Source organism: Acyrthosiphon pisum, chromosome A1 (assembly GCF_005508785.2).
Source record: "Acyrthosiphon pisum isolate AL4f chromosome A1, pea_aphid_22Mar2018_4r6ur, whole genome shotgun sequence".
Taxonomy (NCBI): Eukaryota; Metazoa; Arthropoda; class Insecta; order Hemiptera; family Aphididae; genus Acyrthosiphon; species Acyrthosiphon pisum.
Genome location: NC_042494.1, coordinates 167,378,432 through 167,395,145, shown reverse-complemented (window position 1 = coordinate 167,395,145; position 16,714 = coordinate 167,378,432). Strand labels below are relative to the sequence as shown.

Genomic DNA, 16,714 nt, shown 5'->3' with positions numbered 1-16,714 from the left:
ATCATGCAGGGAGACTATTATTAAAAAACTATTCGACCTAGATATTATGCATTATTACCACCCTTCCCCTTATTGTTTTCAGAAAACAATGTTGTCGATTACATTTTTCCCATATCTAATATGCGCACTTCAATACATAAATATACATAAATAAGCGATTAGGAGATTAGGTATAAATTATATAATAATTACACAAAACATTATATATACGAGCAGATCATTACAGCTGATAACAATAGGCCTGTTCGTGAATATCGAACGTTGATTTACATTTTTGTGTTTCATTTGTAACTGATCAAATAATAATAAGGTAAATTACTTAATATGTTATAACATAATATGGTCGTATATAGAAAATAAAATATTATCAATGAGAATATAATATAATAGTACTGGCAAAATGATCTAATATATAAATTGAATGTGCTACAGCTACACAGTGACGTGCTATAATAATTGGCTGACTTGTATACTACTAAACAACAAGGCATATAAACATTAGAGCATAGTGCATACCTACCTAAATAAAGCACCGTTTACACTGCGTATTTATTGTCTAGTGCGCACGAGATAAAAATATGCGTATAAAACTTCTCGAAGACGTATCATACGTATACCTCAATGACCATGTCGACAAATGCCCCATGTTAATAGTTAGCGAATATTATTAATAAATCAAGGGATTTGTTTAAAAATTTAGGGGGGAACTCTGTTAAAAACGATTTTAGGACAATGTATTGAATCAAATTATTTGAACTTTGATGTTACTGTGGTATAGCTGTGCGTGCGAGGAAGCTTTGTGTTCGCTATTGGAATTTTTAATCGGTCCCTTCCCAAATCGAGTCTATGACTGACGACTGTAACTAAAACATTTTAAAGTAAGTTTGGGTGCGTAAAATATTTCAAAATATATTGTATCGCACGATATAGTATATAAAACGATCTAAAACTGTAAACATATTGGGATGCCAACGCAGTGACACAAACAGGAAACATTTTTATGGGAGTCTCTAGCAACTCTAGCCACCCAAGAGAATTATATATAAAAAAAAATAATGTTAAGGTATATACTTATATAAAAAGGTACCTATATTATATTATATTCATATTTTTTTTAGTGGTTTCTAGTAGTTTTTGGAAGGCCTCAAGGGTAGAATTTATTGTAATAGCCCAAAAAAATATACAGGACAATTATAGGTACATTATTATTTTTTATTTTTGAACTATTGCTACTTATTTAATTTACTAAATAATTGATTATAATAACAACTCAGCCCCGTCCAAAATCTCACACTGTTTAGCCCCCTCTATTTGAGTTATTGTGGCAAACCAATAAACCATGCCTGATCAAAGCATACGTTGCATGTCACAATACGCTGGGTGTATCGGTATGTGAAGCTCGCGGTGGTGAGTCTTGAACCATACACGCTACACGCATATTACGACCATTATATAAATAAGAAGGCATGCACAGTGGCGTTATTAGGAGTTTGTCCTGGGAGGGGGGAGGGATATACATTTTTTTAAACACAAAATATTAAATTTTCAAGTATATTGGTGAGTATATAATATACCTAATATATAATATTATGAAGGCTCTGGGGAGAGGATCTATGCCCCTCATCACCCCCTTAATTACACCACTGTGCATTTAGACGGACATTACTTGTCTATGTGTAGAAGGTTTTAAAATATGTTTATTGTTTAATAATAATAATATTATCGTACAAACAGCACGCGCACGATTGAGGGCCCGCGAGAGGTGTACCCACACGGATAGCGCGCTGGGTGTTTATTCTATTTGTTTTATAAGTTTTACACGTCTGTGTGCGGTAGCGTACATTTTTCATTTCATTTTCCAAACAGAATATCGTTCCCGAGACAATTTCACAAAAAAATGTGCTTATAGTTTTAAAAGAATCACCCTGTATACGATATTCTAACTATTCTGATATTATTGCGTGTGCCTGTGCGTAGACGCGTGAGTGTATCGTACACAGGTACGGTGCGTTTGTACGACGCTCGGAGGTCGTTCACCCGGCGGCGGCGTTTGGGGAGCGAACAGCACCAGTCCACTTTATGGTTGGAGACTTGGAGAGCGGTGCGACCGTGGCGGACGAACGGGTGCCGGGGGTCGTGCGGGCGCTGCGGAGGCCGTCGACGTCGGCCGCGGGTCAACGTCATTTTCACCACCCCTCGTCGACCGCCACAGCGTGCACGGGTCTCAACCACCCGCGTTCGATTTTCCGCCGCCACAATCATGTTCTCGAGTTTATTTCTTCCGTTCTCGGCGTTAATAATTCTTTCCCCCACACCACCACACACCCCACTTGTATCGCGGCAGTTCCCGGAAGCTTTTATCTGAGCCAAACCGGAAACGAACGGCCGAGCGTGAAAAATCACGGAAAACCGCGAGCACGGTCCGAGGAAACATTATATTTTATAATATTTATTAAAAATGTTCGAGCACAAGTGCTGCAGACTATACACCAACGTCTACAACGGACGGACAATGTATTCCAGACAAAGACGACGGCAAGGTGGTCGGGTGGGGTCGGCGGGGTAGAGAGGAAGAGACGCGTGCACGAACCATTAAGACAGTCTGTATTTGCGCATTACGTCTGAAACTCAGAAAACCAACTTTTCGACGGGCAGGCAACGACCGTCGATTATTGTTGTGAAAAATATAAACCGAGACAAAAACGCGTACGGAGTACGGACGGTCCGGTCGCCGGAACAAAAATAATAACAATAATAATAATACCGGGCGGCGGCGCGAGAATTCCCGACCGAAATCCCCGGGCGCGCCAGCACTGCGCGTGGCTGACTGGCCGAGATTGTAGGCGTGGCGGGCGAGCGGCACAACGCAAAAATGTGTTGAATGAAGGTTTCAATACCAAAGACGACGCCATTTTGTGTTTTCAACGTTATGTTTGATAATAAATCGACGATCGTTCCGATTCAGGTTTTCGCGTCGCGTTAGTTTTTCCGAGTTCGCAACAGTCAGACGCGCACTGATCACTCTTTTCGGGTGATATCATTCAATTGTCACGCGTGCACCCATTTGGACGGACCTATGTGAGTACACCATCACCATCGTTGTCGCCGGCGCGCGCGTTCCCCTTTGGTTACGGTAACGGCGGCGGCGGCGGCGTCGGCAGCCACAGCAGGAATGGCGGACGAAAACGTCGTTGCTGCCGTTGTTGTCGCCGCCGCCGCTGCCGCGTAACGTTAGGTACAACAACATAGCAATGGCCGGCCCCGTGTCACCGGCCCAAAACGTCGTTCTTTGGCCGTCCGAGAGCCGCGAGTCTCGCAGTCGGCGGCTGCCGCGTACTGCCGCCGTCGGGACCGTCCTCGAAAGGGCCTCCACCCACTAGACCCACCAAACATCCTTTCTTGCGGTCCGAGGACTCGGCCGAATCCTTAGAGATTACGACGTGTGTGTCGATAGGTACGACTACGACTCTAGACAATGGTCCTGAGACCACTCTGTTTGCGCGCCCTAAACCTTGCCCAGCAAATTTCGGTATGGCAGGACATCAAATAGTCTATCCCTAAAATTTTGTCTCATGGAATCTAGGCAGCCGAGTCGTCAGAATATCATGCGATAGGTATGTTTTATGTAGTTAGGAAACCGTCGTGCTGTGGGATGAGCACAATGTTGATTCTGTTGCTAATTGTTGCATCTCGCATTTCCTAATATAGAGGACCGTCGATATTCATGGCTTTAATTGCGTATAATCAATACACCCAAAATCGTAACGTAACAAATATAGAGTTGATGTGATCACTATAGGTTAATACATATCAACGATTCAGTATTCTCCCATGGTCCTTTTGATAATACTGTTTACCCTAGCCAACGTTTAACAAACAACAATTTTTTTATTCACCTCTACAAAATATTTTATAGTTACCTAGCCCGTTTTAATTAGAGTTATGTTTTGTGTTCTTTTGTATTGTTTATCCTTGCTCTCTATTCTAATTTAATCATTAATTTTGATTAAACAGTTTGAATATCTAGATAGTACTTATCCATCATACAATGCTTAGTCTGTAAATTGGTTTTACAATTTATACGTCTTGTAACCATATATTATTAAACAAATATATTGCGTATATTACAAAAATTGGGTAATTTTATTTAAGCAATTTCTTATTTATTAAGGATATATAATTATGTGTTGTTTCTTTAATGTTTTCTAAATAGGCTATTTAAATTAATATTAGGTAGGTCTGAATTAAGTGACAAATAAATTGGTTTTCAAGATTTTTTCTTATATTGTAAATTTATAATTAGGCTTAAGTTATAAATTGGAAATCATCTTATTAGTATTTTCAAGAGATTATTTAAAAAAAAATACACTCAACAAATGAAATGTATTGAAAGAATTGTATCAAGTTTGGTTCATTAATCTTACTATTATTTAAAAATTTATAATTACAGTAGGTATTGCAATAACCTAGGTTAAGGCATTTTATCCTGATTTGTATTTTTAATGTTTCAATTCAGAATACATCTCTTTAATTTAAAATACTTAATAAAAAATTATAAGGTCAAGGACTCAAGAAAAATGTTAATGACATTGTCTAGGGTCGTTATTTTATTTATTTACTATTTAGTATAGAATATGAACAATGTTCTTGTTGATACATTTATTGTTATTCTTATAAAGACCTAACCAACAACCTAACCTAACCTAACCAACAATTACTATATGTATTATTAATAACTCTGGTTTTTTTTTTGCTATTCAAGTTTAGAACATTTATGATAGTATGCTTTACAAAGCGTGATTATAAGATGAAATTAACTAAAATTGATAAATGTATGTGTATGTGAAAATCATGTGGCGAGGTTAGCTTTGTATATAATTTAAATCCAAAGAAGTATTATTTACGTGTAGTTTAAATCCATCAATAAAATAGAACACACTAATAATTATAATTCAATGTGTCCTTCTATGAAAAGTTATTTAATTATATTGATTTAAAAATCTTATTCTCACTATCACTAATTGTATTTGTAGCTTTTAGAAACTCATTCACGGAGCTGCTTTTGAGCTCTTATGAATTTTATTGACTATTATAAATTCTATGATATAGAACCATAAGCTACAATTTATTTAAACATTTTTTTTTAAAGTTATCATGGACTATGGTGGACAATATTATGGTAATCATAATATTATGTATTATTTATTAATAAGAAATTAACGTTTTTTTAAACTTTCATTTTATATATTATTAGCTGCCCGACCTTCCTCCGGAAGAAATTATTTTTTTATAATTCAATTTAAAAACATATGACTATTTTTTGGCTATACAAATAATATAATATAATTACATATTGTACTATTGTAGTTATTATTATTGCTAATTTCTGAAAATTATACATCCTAAATTTTGAATTCAACCACTGGAGTGGTAAATGTTATTCTTTTTATTATAGAATAGAGATAAGGTAGACAAATATGTAACAATAATTTATTTGTTCAATGAATACTATAGGTATATTTCAAATGGAAAAATGCAAGTGCAAACAAATAAATAAATAATTAATTAATAATAATAACAGTAATAAATAAACAAACAAACCGGTTTCCTTCGTCTCCAAAATCAAGTTAGATTCTTATATATATAGATTTGTAGTTAGTATCGATTTTAACAAAAATAAATTATTACCTTTAAAAGATAATGTACTATATTAAGTTTAGGAATTGCTTGTTTTTAATAAGGTACCTATCTAAATAGTTGCTAAATAATTTTTATATTGTAGGTAGGTAGGTTAGGTATTAATATTTGTCCTACAAATAATAAAATTGGTAGGTAACTACCTACTTGAAATTAAATTATATTACTTAATACAATGTGTCAATCATGTTAAGTCTTTCTAATCCGTATTAGGTGTCTCAGTTTAGCAAAGTTTATAAAATATTAACATAATAGCATATACACAAACTCAACATTTCTTAAAAATCTGCGTTTTTAATACACTTGGATACAATTATTATGTAGATATGTATATTAATTTTATAATACAATTATAAACAATGTGAAAGTATACATAGATAGTATACATTTTAATATAGTCTGGTATATCTACTACTACCTAATTTAATTAGTTTTTAATTTGGAACGGTATACTTTGGAAATTTTAAAATGGATTTTAACACTTAGTTAATCACTGATATATCTAGGCTAATATGTATAGTGTACTTATATTTTAAAAGATTTCTGTTACATTACCATTTATTCAATGATATATCAATAACAAAAATTATTTTTGTTTTTCAGATCAAAGGTACGTTCTACGGGCAAGTTTATAATCTAAATGGTGCCTTGCAGACAGTATGTCTACATTGCCAGGGGTCAGTTTGAAGGGGGAGAAAAGCAAAGGAAAGAATTCGTTTCAATCATTGAAAATAAATTGTTTGTATAAAGTAAGAGAAATTTTTTTATAATTTTTTTTTATTTTGTGATTTACTTTTATAGTAATACCTAATAATCATTATTTTAGTAGCTGTATGCAATTAGGAAATAACCTGTATTTTATTTTAGGGCGAGTCTACGGAAAGTAATCAACATAAAAGCATAGCGCCACGTAAAAATGGATTGCAATCTATTGGAAAGGTTATCCGCAGTGTTCGTAACCCTGTTAATTTACCAAGTGAAAAGTCCGAATCTAGCCATGAGTCTACAATCAATCTAGTCCCTATTGGTGGTGGAGGATGGAACAAACCAGTCATAGAGAAATCACTTGTGGTAAGTTTTCAAACTCTTCAAAGGTAAAATATTTTAACAAGTACATTTTTATATTTATAAACATTTTAGGCTGCGGGCAAAGAGGTTCCGCCAACGTCTATTGCCACGACGACATCTCAACTGTCCCAAAGTGGGCCTGTACAGGGACAACAACATGCTTCGTCCCATCCTACTTCCGTGCAAGTGACTACCACCACCACAACTACAAGAGTATGTTTATATCGTTCGTGTATAGAGCTAAATTAATTTAATATTACTATTATTAGCCTTCTCATGCCGACGGCAAAACATGGGCCAAAAAAATTGTGGATGTTCCAGTTGCTCCCCCATATTTAGCACATCGTACAATGCAATTCCAACAAGAATTTCCAAGTCTTACTTCAAGCGGAGAACACAAAAATGTAGTAAACACAAATATACCTATACAGGCCAACACAGAACAGAGACCTTCTCTTCGTCCTCAAAGTAAAAATTGAATATAGATAATATTATACTTCTTACATATTATAAACTCATATTTTAATTTAATAGCCGAAACAAGTTGGATGCAAGGTGGCAGTCGACCCCAAATGCCGCAAGGCGCCGGCAGTGCTACTGGAGTTTCAGGTCAACCTCTTCATTCTCAAACATCTTCCGGTATGTAAATAAAGGTTTTAGTTTAAGGTATTTGTGTTATGTTAATCATCATTTATAATTAGAACATCAGAATTATATGAGTCAGACTTAGTTCTTAACAGTAAGCATAGGGTTGTCATATTTTATTTTACTTAACAGGGACAAACATTTTTTGCATACTATTTATTGGAATAATCGTACTAATCTTCTGTGTTTAACCACCAGTTTTAATGCACTATTTTTTTGTAACTAGAATACGACACATAATATAGTCAGCACTCTACAATAAACATTTGTATCAAAATTACAGGGCGACTGGAAAAACAGTAGTTCCACTTACTATAATAGAACTTATATTATATACCTAATATATTCTAAAATTATATATTTTATCTATATAATAAAAATGAAAAGCTGCCTGTTGGTAAATGCATCATTAGAGAATGGCTGGTTCGATTTGGCTCATTTTAATTTAATTGTTTGTAATATTTCCAAATGCACAATTACAGAAAAAAAAAATTGGCAAATTTGGGAAAAGCTGAAAAGCCTTTTTTTAATGGGAATTTTTTTCTATCAATTGTTTTTTGTTTATAAATGGTTACCATTGATTATGTATTATAATATAGAATACCATCAAGCATCTAATATTAAAAAATGAATTGACTAAAGTTTGAATCATATAAGAGTTGCCATTTTCTTATGAGCAACAAAGTACACATGGTTAGCTAGTTACTTAAATATTTGTTATCAGTTATCACTGATAATTAGATTTAAAAATACTGTTTTCATTGTATAGATTGTTCTGCCCACTTTTAAAATGTGTGTTTAAAGCTGGATTATTTTTAATTATTTTATTAATTTTGTGATAATAATGAATAAATACTTTTTTTGAAAATTGAATAAATAAAATAATATTCTTTGGAGGTACATACATGTATCTTTAATATCAAAATTGTTTTTTTTTCATCAATATTTCTTTTTAAATTTATACCAAAAGTCTTGTAATTAAACTTTATTTTCATTATATATATTTTTAAGATTTGTGCTTTACTCAGTATTATGCTATTTATGCAGTTATTCAAGCAATTTATAATTGAGCTATCACTGATTTACTGATAGTAAACATCAAACTAAAAAAAAAACTGAACTTTTTGTAATAGATTGTTTTTGACCTGTAACTTTTTGAGAAATTAATTAAAGATATTATTTATTTTAAGGGACAGAAAATGTGAATGGCGTACGGAGCAATTCGGTCCAAAATGGGGTGGCCGGGGCCCCGGGCGGCCTGAATCCCTATCAAATGCAATATAACATGACTAAAAATCCTGTTATGAGGAATATGTTGCCTAACTTTGTAAGATTTTAAATTAATTTTAAAAGTAAATATAATTTATATATGTTTATAAATTACTAGATGGTTCCAAATCAATCTGATATTATATATCATACCAAACAACATAGTTATCCATCAGAAAGAATATTTCACAATATTTCATCTTCATCGATGATCACTGATGGTGGTTTAAGTAAACCTACAGCAGATATCAAGGAACTTATTCCTCCTCCAATTATTCGTGAAGAAGATTTAAAAAGAATGAATGAACTCTCCAAAGAAGATGGGTGGTCTATACAAGGAGAAATTGACTACAAGTAATAATCTTGTCATTTTCCTTAACTAGCAGCTTTTTTTTTTTATTACTTTAAAAATTACATTTTGTGTGTTATTAGTAAAAAATTGGACTTCAGTGATGATGAAGACCAATTGAACGAAAAATTAAATAAACAATCATTGAATGGTGATATCAGGAGTAGATCCGATAATACTAAAGGTTACTTAAGTAATAAAATTTGTGATCCAAGTGTGGTTCAAAATTTAAAGGTAAAAAATTTTTAATTATTACTTATTTTACCTATATTTTCATTTTTCATTTTTTTAGGAGGGTATGTTCATGCATATGAATGCCAACGGAGCTGTAACTTACAACTCAGATTATATGCAACAATATTGTAGATCACCTTCATCTCATCAAGTTAGATTTAATTTCAGTTTTAATTTTAAATAGTGTAAAATGTATGTTATTAATAAAATACTTAAATATACATTTTAGGAAGAACGTCAATTAGAAGATGATTTTGACGATGAGTTTTTAGGAAAGGCACGTGTAGTAAATACAAGTGAAGATATAAGTGTTGTCTTACAGCGTGCCAAAGATCGAAAATTAGAAGAGATTAAACGTTATGAAATGCAACAACAACTAGAAGCAACTAAGTTAAAAAAAATAGACGGAGAAAATAAAGATAATAAAGTAAACATTTATGTAATATATATATGAAAGAACGGCTTGCATACCATATATTAGATTGTAATTGTACATTTTTTTTTTTTTAATGACTGATTTATGTTATTTCAGGATAAAGAGTTCATAGACGATCCCTCAAAATTCCGATCTGAACTATCAAAAGATAAATATGATGAAAGCAATGACAATAAAGAAATTAATACTAAATATTTATCTTCAAGACTGCAAAAACAATTTGAACAAAACAATGACGCCAGTAATAAAGCTCAAAATGTTTCTTCTACAAGTAAAATTATAATATTTTAATTTTTGTTTTCTTAATTAACAATTTGTATGTTATTTTTTTAGAAGGTATAAATACACTTTGTCGTACTGATAGTGATATGAGTAGTAGTGGATATTCAGAGTACAGAAGTGATTCATGGGTTGAAGATGATCATACAAATAAATCATCGAGTTTGAAACGGGATAAACGATCAGAATTTGATAGGTATGTTATAATTCCAGTGTCTATATAAATTATATTGGACATTATGAGGTTAACTAATAAAACTTGGATGTCACTATAATGAATCTGTTAAATTTGAATTTTAGTATTTCAAGGAAAACAATTTTGAGTTACTCTAAGAATATTTTATTATATATTTATATTGCTTAAAGTAACATGATAGGTTTATGCTGACTAATATTTGCCAAAAATAATATAATAAATATGAATATTGTATTATTATAATATTTCATGTAATATTACTACTACTTAAGCAGGTATTAATTAATTACTTATTAGGAGGGCCCGGATTTATATGCATTCACATGTTTACATTTTTAATATTCCAAAAAGTAGTTAGATAAGCACAAGTTTGAATTATAGACCATAGATCAGGAAAGTTTTATTTTGCATATTTTGTATTTTTTTGATGTGTAGTGCATATTTCTGTATTTTATGAATACCTAAGTGTTTTTTACCCATTTGTTTTACTATTGTTTGTTTGTTTTTCCGGAATAGTCAAAATTGAGGAAAAACTATTTGTTCTATGTATACAAACAAACCATTGCCAAAATCTGATTTTGTTATAAATCAAAAAATATGGATAAAATTTGTGTAATATACATCTATTACAACTATACTCTGCGCCACGAGAGAAGGAACCCATTTCGCATTCCCCCACTTAATGCCATTTAGTGTATGTCAAATACATGGTGGTGCGCCGATTCGAACGTGTTTCGGTTGGGACACAGGTTTCTTCTCTCGGGAAGTGGAGTTTAAGTATACTTATTTCCACTGCTCTTAATTTAATTGTTAATTAAAATGCATTTTTGTTTGCATATTGTGAGTGCATATTTTAATGATAATCAGTGCATAAATGCATGCATATTTTGTACGTTTTTAGTGCATATAATTCAGGGCCCTATTTATTACTCAATACTGACATACTGTAGACTGGTGTGAATAGGTTAATAGTATAAATACATTAAAATTAGTCAACATATTTTGACTTGTATTTTATTATATTTATTATAGAAAATACTATTTAGTCTCCACCATTTTAGCCAACAATTGTTATTTTATAATTTTATTATGTTATATAACTTGTATTAGCTCATGTATTTTTTAAACAAGTATAAATAGTATAGTATACTATGTACTTTAATATATGTATTGTTCACACAGTCTCCTCTACTATCGGTTATACAGGGGCGAGAAGTGCTTTTATAGATATTTTGAATTTTGATACAGATATTAGTCATTGTTAATTTGATTTAATTTGTTATCGTCGTTATGTTTGACCATTCACGTGATTTGTAAATCACCACGAGTCAATTAATGTTTGTAACACATTTAGTCTCACAATGTGTTTTTTACCATTCATTTAGACTTCATAATTATTTATAAATATATATTTTAAATTTACAACTGATAAAACTATAATTTTATTTATTTAGTATACATTTAATAATATTAATTGATTTTTATAAAAAAAAAAAAAGGTTCAGCAATACTAAAATAATAAATATATATATGTATTTAGTTTTTAATTTTGACTGTTGTAATACCATTAATGTACAAAACTATTTAAATTGGTGTATAATGAGTTAATCAAGTAAAATTATTAGAAAAAAAAAAAAGGGTGTTACTCAAAGTTGTATGAGTAACATCTTTAAAATCTGCATTTTCTTAATCAATATCATATAAGCAAAATTAATAATCTGGTTGTAATTGACTTTTTAAATAGGTACAGGAGGGATAAGGTTCGTTCAGATCCTAAAGACAAAAATGATAAATATACACATAGTGATTATACTTCTAGAGGTGATGACAATAGAAAGAATTATGATCATAGACGTGATTTCAAGAGGAATGTTAGTATTTTCAATATTTTATTATACTTAATTCTATTTATTATATCAAACATTGTTTATTATAGGATGCCGGAGGTAATGTAAAGAAATCAATTGATGATAATTATGATGCTGATAAAAAAGAATTTACAAAAGTATCAAAATATCATTCTCGAGATTCTTTAGAAACTCCAGAGGATATTGAAAAAGATAATGTGTAAGTTTTGCTTATTATTAGTAATAATATGTGTTTTTATTGTTGATTGATATTTTATAGGCAAGGTGATGATGAAACTTATCATTGGAGACAAAATTCTCTTGGTAAAGATTTCTATAAAGATGAAAATAATTCATCGGGCCAATATGTATGTATACTCAATACGTAATTGTAATAATTACAATTACAATTATTGTATTATTAAAATTTATAACTTATTTTATATTAGGGTAAAAAATATATACCTGGCCCCATAACTCAAGAGAAACTTGAAGCTTGTGAACTGACCAGTGAACCTAAACGGAATTTAAATCAATTAGTGAAAAGTGAAAGGAAGGATATGAAGAAAAATGATCAAGTAAGTGCATAAATTATATTTGGTTGTTGACAAAAATGTAAAATTTTAAAATTATTAGAAAATATGCAGTTAACTTTTATATTTTGTGGTTCATTTTTCATACCCGTAAGTGAAATTTAAACACAAATAAACTTATATGCTTTGATTCTGGAATGTGGATTTTATTTTATATTTTTAATATTTTCTAATTTTCTGTTCTATGTATATTGTATGAATAATATTATATTAATATATTATTTTAGGGTGACGATTTATCATCTAAAGATAAATCTGTTTGGGATTTAGCTCCAACTAATAATAAAAATAAAATGTTGCAAGAACAAAAACTTGAACAGGAAACAAAAAGTGGTAAAAGTGGTCAAAAAAATGATGACGACAAATTATCAGGTATTTACAATTAATAAATTATAGGTTTTATTTTTGAAATTTTTTTTTTAGTTAATATCAAGAAACAGGAGCGCAGAAGTTATTCTTGAAATAAATTGATAAAAGTTTCAAATAACCAACAGAACTGGCGATTGTTTTCTATTTAGCTTCAGAATAATATAAAATATATTCATATTAAATTTGAAATTTCCAAACTAATAAATTTGGGCATAGAGTATATCAAATCCAGAACATTTAGAATATTTTTTATGATTTGGTTATATCTCGTATTTATTGACATCAAATTTGGATGGGGGTTTGGAAACGATTAAGGTGCTCCTGTTACTTGGAGAAAGTAGAAACCTACAAATTAGAAACAACTAATTAAGTAAAATATTTCTAGAACCAAAATCATCTTTAGAAAACAATTCTGGTACTTCTACATTATCTCATCAAAAAGGAATGAGATCTGACCGCTATGTTGGATCGCGTTCTTCATATCATCAGAGTATCAATTCTCGAACAGTTTCCAGGTCTGGGTCAAATAGAAAAAATGCTTGGCCGGAGTCTTATGAAGAAGGTCAACGGTCCAGAGGTCCTCCTCGACGCGATGACAGAAATCGCGGTGACGACAGGAATCGCGGAGATGACAGGAATCGCGGTGACGACAGGAATCGCGGAGATGACAGGAATCGCGGAGATGACAGAAATCGAGGAGAAAACAGGAATAGAAATGATGACCGAAATCGAGGAGATGATAGAAATAGAAATGATGATCGAAACAGAGGAAGTATAAGACAAAATGATCGTTATTCAGACAAATCGACGTTACGTGGATATGGTCAGAGATCTGAGCAGAGAGGAAGAGTACGTTTAGAATCATGCACATTAAATGGACGTAGCGGTCAAAAAAATAGTATCGATGAAAATGTTGAGAAAAACAAATTAAATCCAAACTCTGGTGGTTCTATTAGAAGTAAAAATTCATCATCTAAACCACAGTCTAAGTTAGATTCATTTACAACATCTGGAGATACAAACCGTAGAAGTGGTGAAAGTCGATTTGGTTCTAGACAAAGTAATCGACCACTCAATAGTCAAAAACAAGATGACCATTGGGATTCAGTTAGTGAACCTAGTGATTATGAAGCTCAACAAAAAAGTAGTAATCGAAGACTAAGTAGTCGTACATATTTAGCGTCATCAAGGTAATTTAATATAGCTTTTATAAATAGTTCTTACTTTTTATAATTATTCATATTTTATTTAAGGGGTGACAAAAGATCCAGTTATGATAAAAAGGATCAGTCTAAAGAACTTGGTAATACTGACAAATCCAATCAAAAGTTAACGGCAACTACTTCTATTAATGACCCTAAGAGTGGTTATAGTGGTAAATATAATATAATATTCAATAAAAATGAAACAGTAAAATATTTATGTTTTGTGAATACATCAATCATTTTAGGAGGAAGTACTTCTCAGGATGGAAGATCTATTAAAAAAGATGACCAGAGAAAGTTGAGTGATTCACAACAAAAAATTCAACGTTTAACCAATCAGAGTAATCGTAAAGATTCTTCTAAACCAACATCTAGGGCTAATCAAAATAACAATGCAGCTAAGCCTGGTCAAACAAATCAGAGGTATGAGCGGCAAAAAAGTCAGCCACAAATTGGTCAAGATGACTCAAACGTTCCAATTATTAAAGGTTTGATAAAAAATCATACTATGACTTAAATCTAAATTTAAATATAATATAAATTAAATGAATTTTTTTTTTTTAGATACTGTAGTTATGGTTAGCAACAATCCTCCTCCTCCTCCACAAACAAATGCTTGGGACAAACCAATAACTCATGCTCTCCGAGCACAGTCACCTAATGTAAATAAGCCAGTTGCTCCACAGCCTAACAACCGACCTAATAGGTATTAAAACTAAAACATATTGATTATTTTATTATTAGAGATGTTAATTTTTAATTTGACATGGTTTTATCTTTATGAATTCTTATTTTAAACATAAATTTATGAGTTATAACTATAAAATAGTAAATACAGTATATTTTATTTTCCTAAGAAATCATTTTTGCTGTTCATCATGTATGATAAATTAATATCTTTATTTTATTGACATTAGTAGTAAAACTTAAACTTTTTTTTTATTTTCTATGGATTACTTTCATACAAAATAATGCCTACCATATAATATATTGTAATTATATTGATCATAATTACTACTGATAAATAAAACTCAGTTTTATGACTGCATATTTTTTCCCGCAGTCAAAAATTTACCCGAGTATCATATAAATTTGATTCATGAAGTCTAGATTACAAATATGCAAACTTATTTTACGTACTTTAGCATATTTGACATTTTTGAGAATAGATATGCATATTTTGATTTTTTCTAGATTATAAATTAAAAGTATTGTGTTATAAATTGTCCATATGAATAAAACCCGCATTGGCCATTAGGAGATTAGATATTTAGTAACCAGCGAACGGTGAGTTTACCTATAAGTGTGAAGTTACGGTATTATATAGATAATTAGGAGTTAAGATATATTAGTTGTGTTAGCTGCATTTCACATGTTCTAAGCTGAATTTAAACAATTATTTTTTTAAATTACAAATATATACTAACCTAATGCTAAAAAACCTGTTAATTAGTTTTGTGAAAGAGTTGGGGGATCATTTACTTAGTTCTGATGGTAAGATATTATTTTGCAAATTCCGCGAAGTTAAAGTATCTGCGACTAAATGGTTTTTAGTATCACAACGCATAAGAATGGCAAAGCATGAGCATGCATTAAATCAAAGAAAAAGGCACAAACTCAATCGTAATTAACTGAAAATACTTTTAATTGATTTTAACTTTGATTTTGCTAATATTTCACTACAATTATCTTAAATAAAAAAACTTAGAAAAGTTTACATTTAAAAATATCCCTGATTATCAACCTTGAGGAAAAATTACATATACAGTATTTATTTATAAATTTTAACTAAAATACAAACGAGGTCTTTAACCGTAAAATTTAGGTATGAATCGATGAGACCATGGATGTCGACGGGCTCTATGCAGCGAATGTTATTGTGGGCTTACTTGATTCTGAAGTAGCTGGCAAAATCTTGTTTATTGTGAACATCTTGAAAAAAAACAGACAGTACAATAAATCAACTATTTGAAAGAACGATGAATTTAATTTGGCCTGAATTAGTAAAACACAATAATGTTTTGTTGCTAGTTAGTGACGCCGCGGCATTTATTGGATCCAAATATTTTACCCAAAGATACTTCATGTAACTTGCCTTGCTCACGCTTTACATCAAGTAGCTGATTTTCCATTGGTTGACAAACATATTTCAACCGTCAAAAAAGTCTTCCTTAAATGCCCAGCAAAAATACAAATATTTAAAAATAAAGCAACAAAGCTAAGTTTACCCCAGAATCTGTCATATCGTGTTGGGGAACATGGTTGACAGCGGCTATTTATTAAGAGGACGTGATACCCGCATGTGTTGTCTTCGTCTTACAAGTGCGTGACATAGCAAATTGTACGCTCAGCAGAACATGTGTAGCTCCGTTAATTTAAAAATTAGAGTGAATTGACCTCTTATAAAATCTAAAGGTAAGATTATTTTCTACGCAACCTCATATGCTTTTTAGTATATTTTAATTTTAAAGCGAGTTATGATTATTTTAAGGTGTATAAAAAATTTACAATTTAAAATACTCATAAC

General features: G+C 31.2%; 1 protein-coding gene across 7 annotated transcripts in view; it reads left to right on the top strand.

Annotated features, from left to right (window-relative positions):
- The first annotated feature begins 2,864 nt into the window (after positions 1–2,864).
- The window catches only part of LOC100161608 (interaptin), a 22,322-nt gene continuing 8,472 nt past the window's right edge, over positions 2,865–16,714 (top strand). For 4 of the 7 annotated variants that reach the window (XM_029488808.1, XM_008183743.2, XM_008183746.2 and 1 more), the window contains exons 1-22: positions 2,934–3,078; positions 6,301–6,446; positions 6,565–6,768; positions 6,838–6,978; positions 7,035–7,233; positions 7,300–7,404; positions 8,601–8,737; positions 8,798–9,033; positions 9,112–9,262; positions 9,321–9,413; positions 9,492–9,689; positions 9,795–9,969; positions 10,032–10,173; positions 11,918–12,044; positions 12,110–12,240; positions 12,301–12,388; positions 12,470–12,598; positions 12,841–12,985; positions 13,368–14,172; positions 14,236–14,357; positions 14,433–14,675; positions 14,752–14,893. In XM_029488808.1, coding sequence (XP_029344668.1) covers positions 6,357–6,446; positions 6,565–6,768; positions 6,838–6,978; positions 7,035–7,233; positions 7,300–7,404; positions 8,601–8,737; positions 8,798–9,033; positions 9,112–9,262; positions 9,321–9,413; positions 9,492–9,689; positions 9,795–9,969; positions 10,032–10,173; positions 11,918–12,044; positions 12,110–12,240; positions 12,301–12,388; positions 12,470–12,598; positions 12,841–12,985; positions 13,368–14,172; positions 14,236–14,357; positions 14,433–14,675; positions 14,752–14,893 — 3,803 coding nt within the window. In that variant the 5' untranslated portion in view covers positions 2,934–3,078; positions 6,301–6,356. Of the gene's footprint in view, positions 3,079–6,300; positions 6,447–6,564; positions 6,769–6,837; positions 6,979–7,034; positions 7,234–7,299; positions 7,405–8,600; positions 8,738–8,797; positions 9,034–9,111; positions 9,263–9,320; positions 9,414–9,491; positions 9,690–9,794; positions 9,970–10,031; positions 10,174–11,917; positions 12,045–12,109; positions 12,241–12,300; positions 12,389–12,469; positions 12,599–12,840; positions 12,986–13,367; positions 14,173–14,235; positions 14,358–14,432; positions 14,676–14,751; positions 14,894–16,714 lie in introns of all 7 variants that reach the window. The other 3 variants (XM_029488807.1, XM_008183736.3, XM_008183751.2) reach the window with 3 other exon arrangements.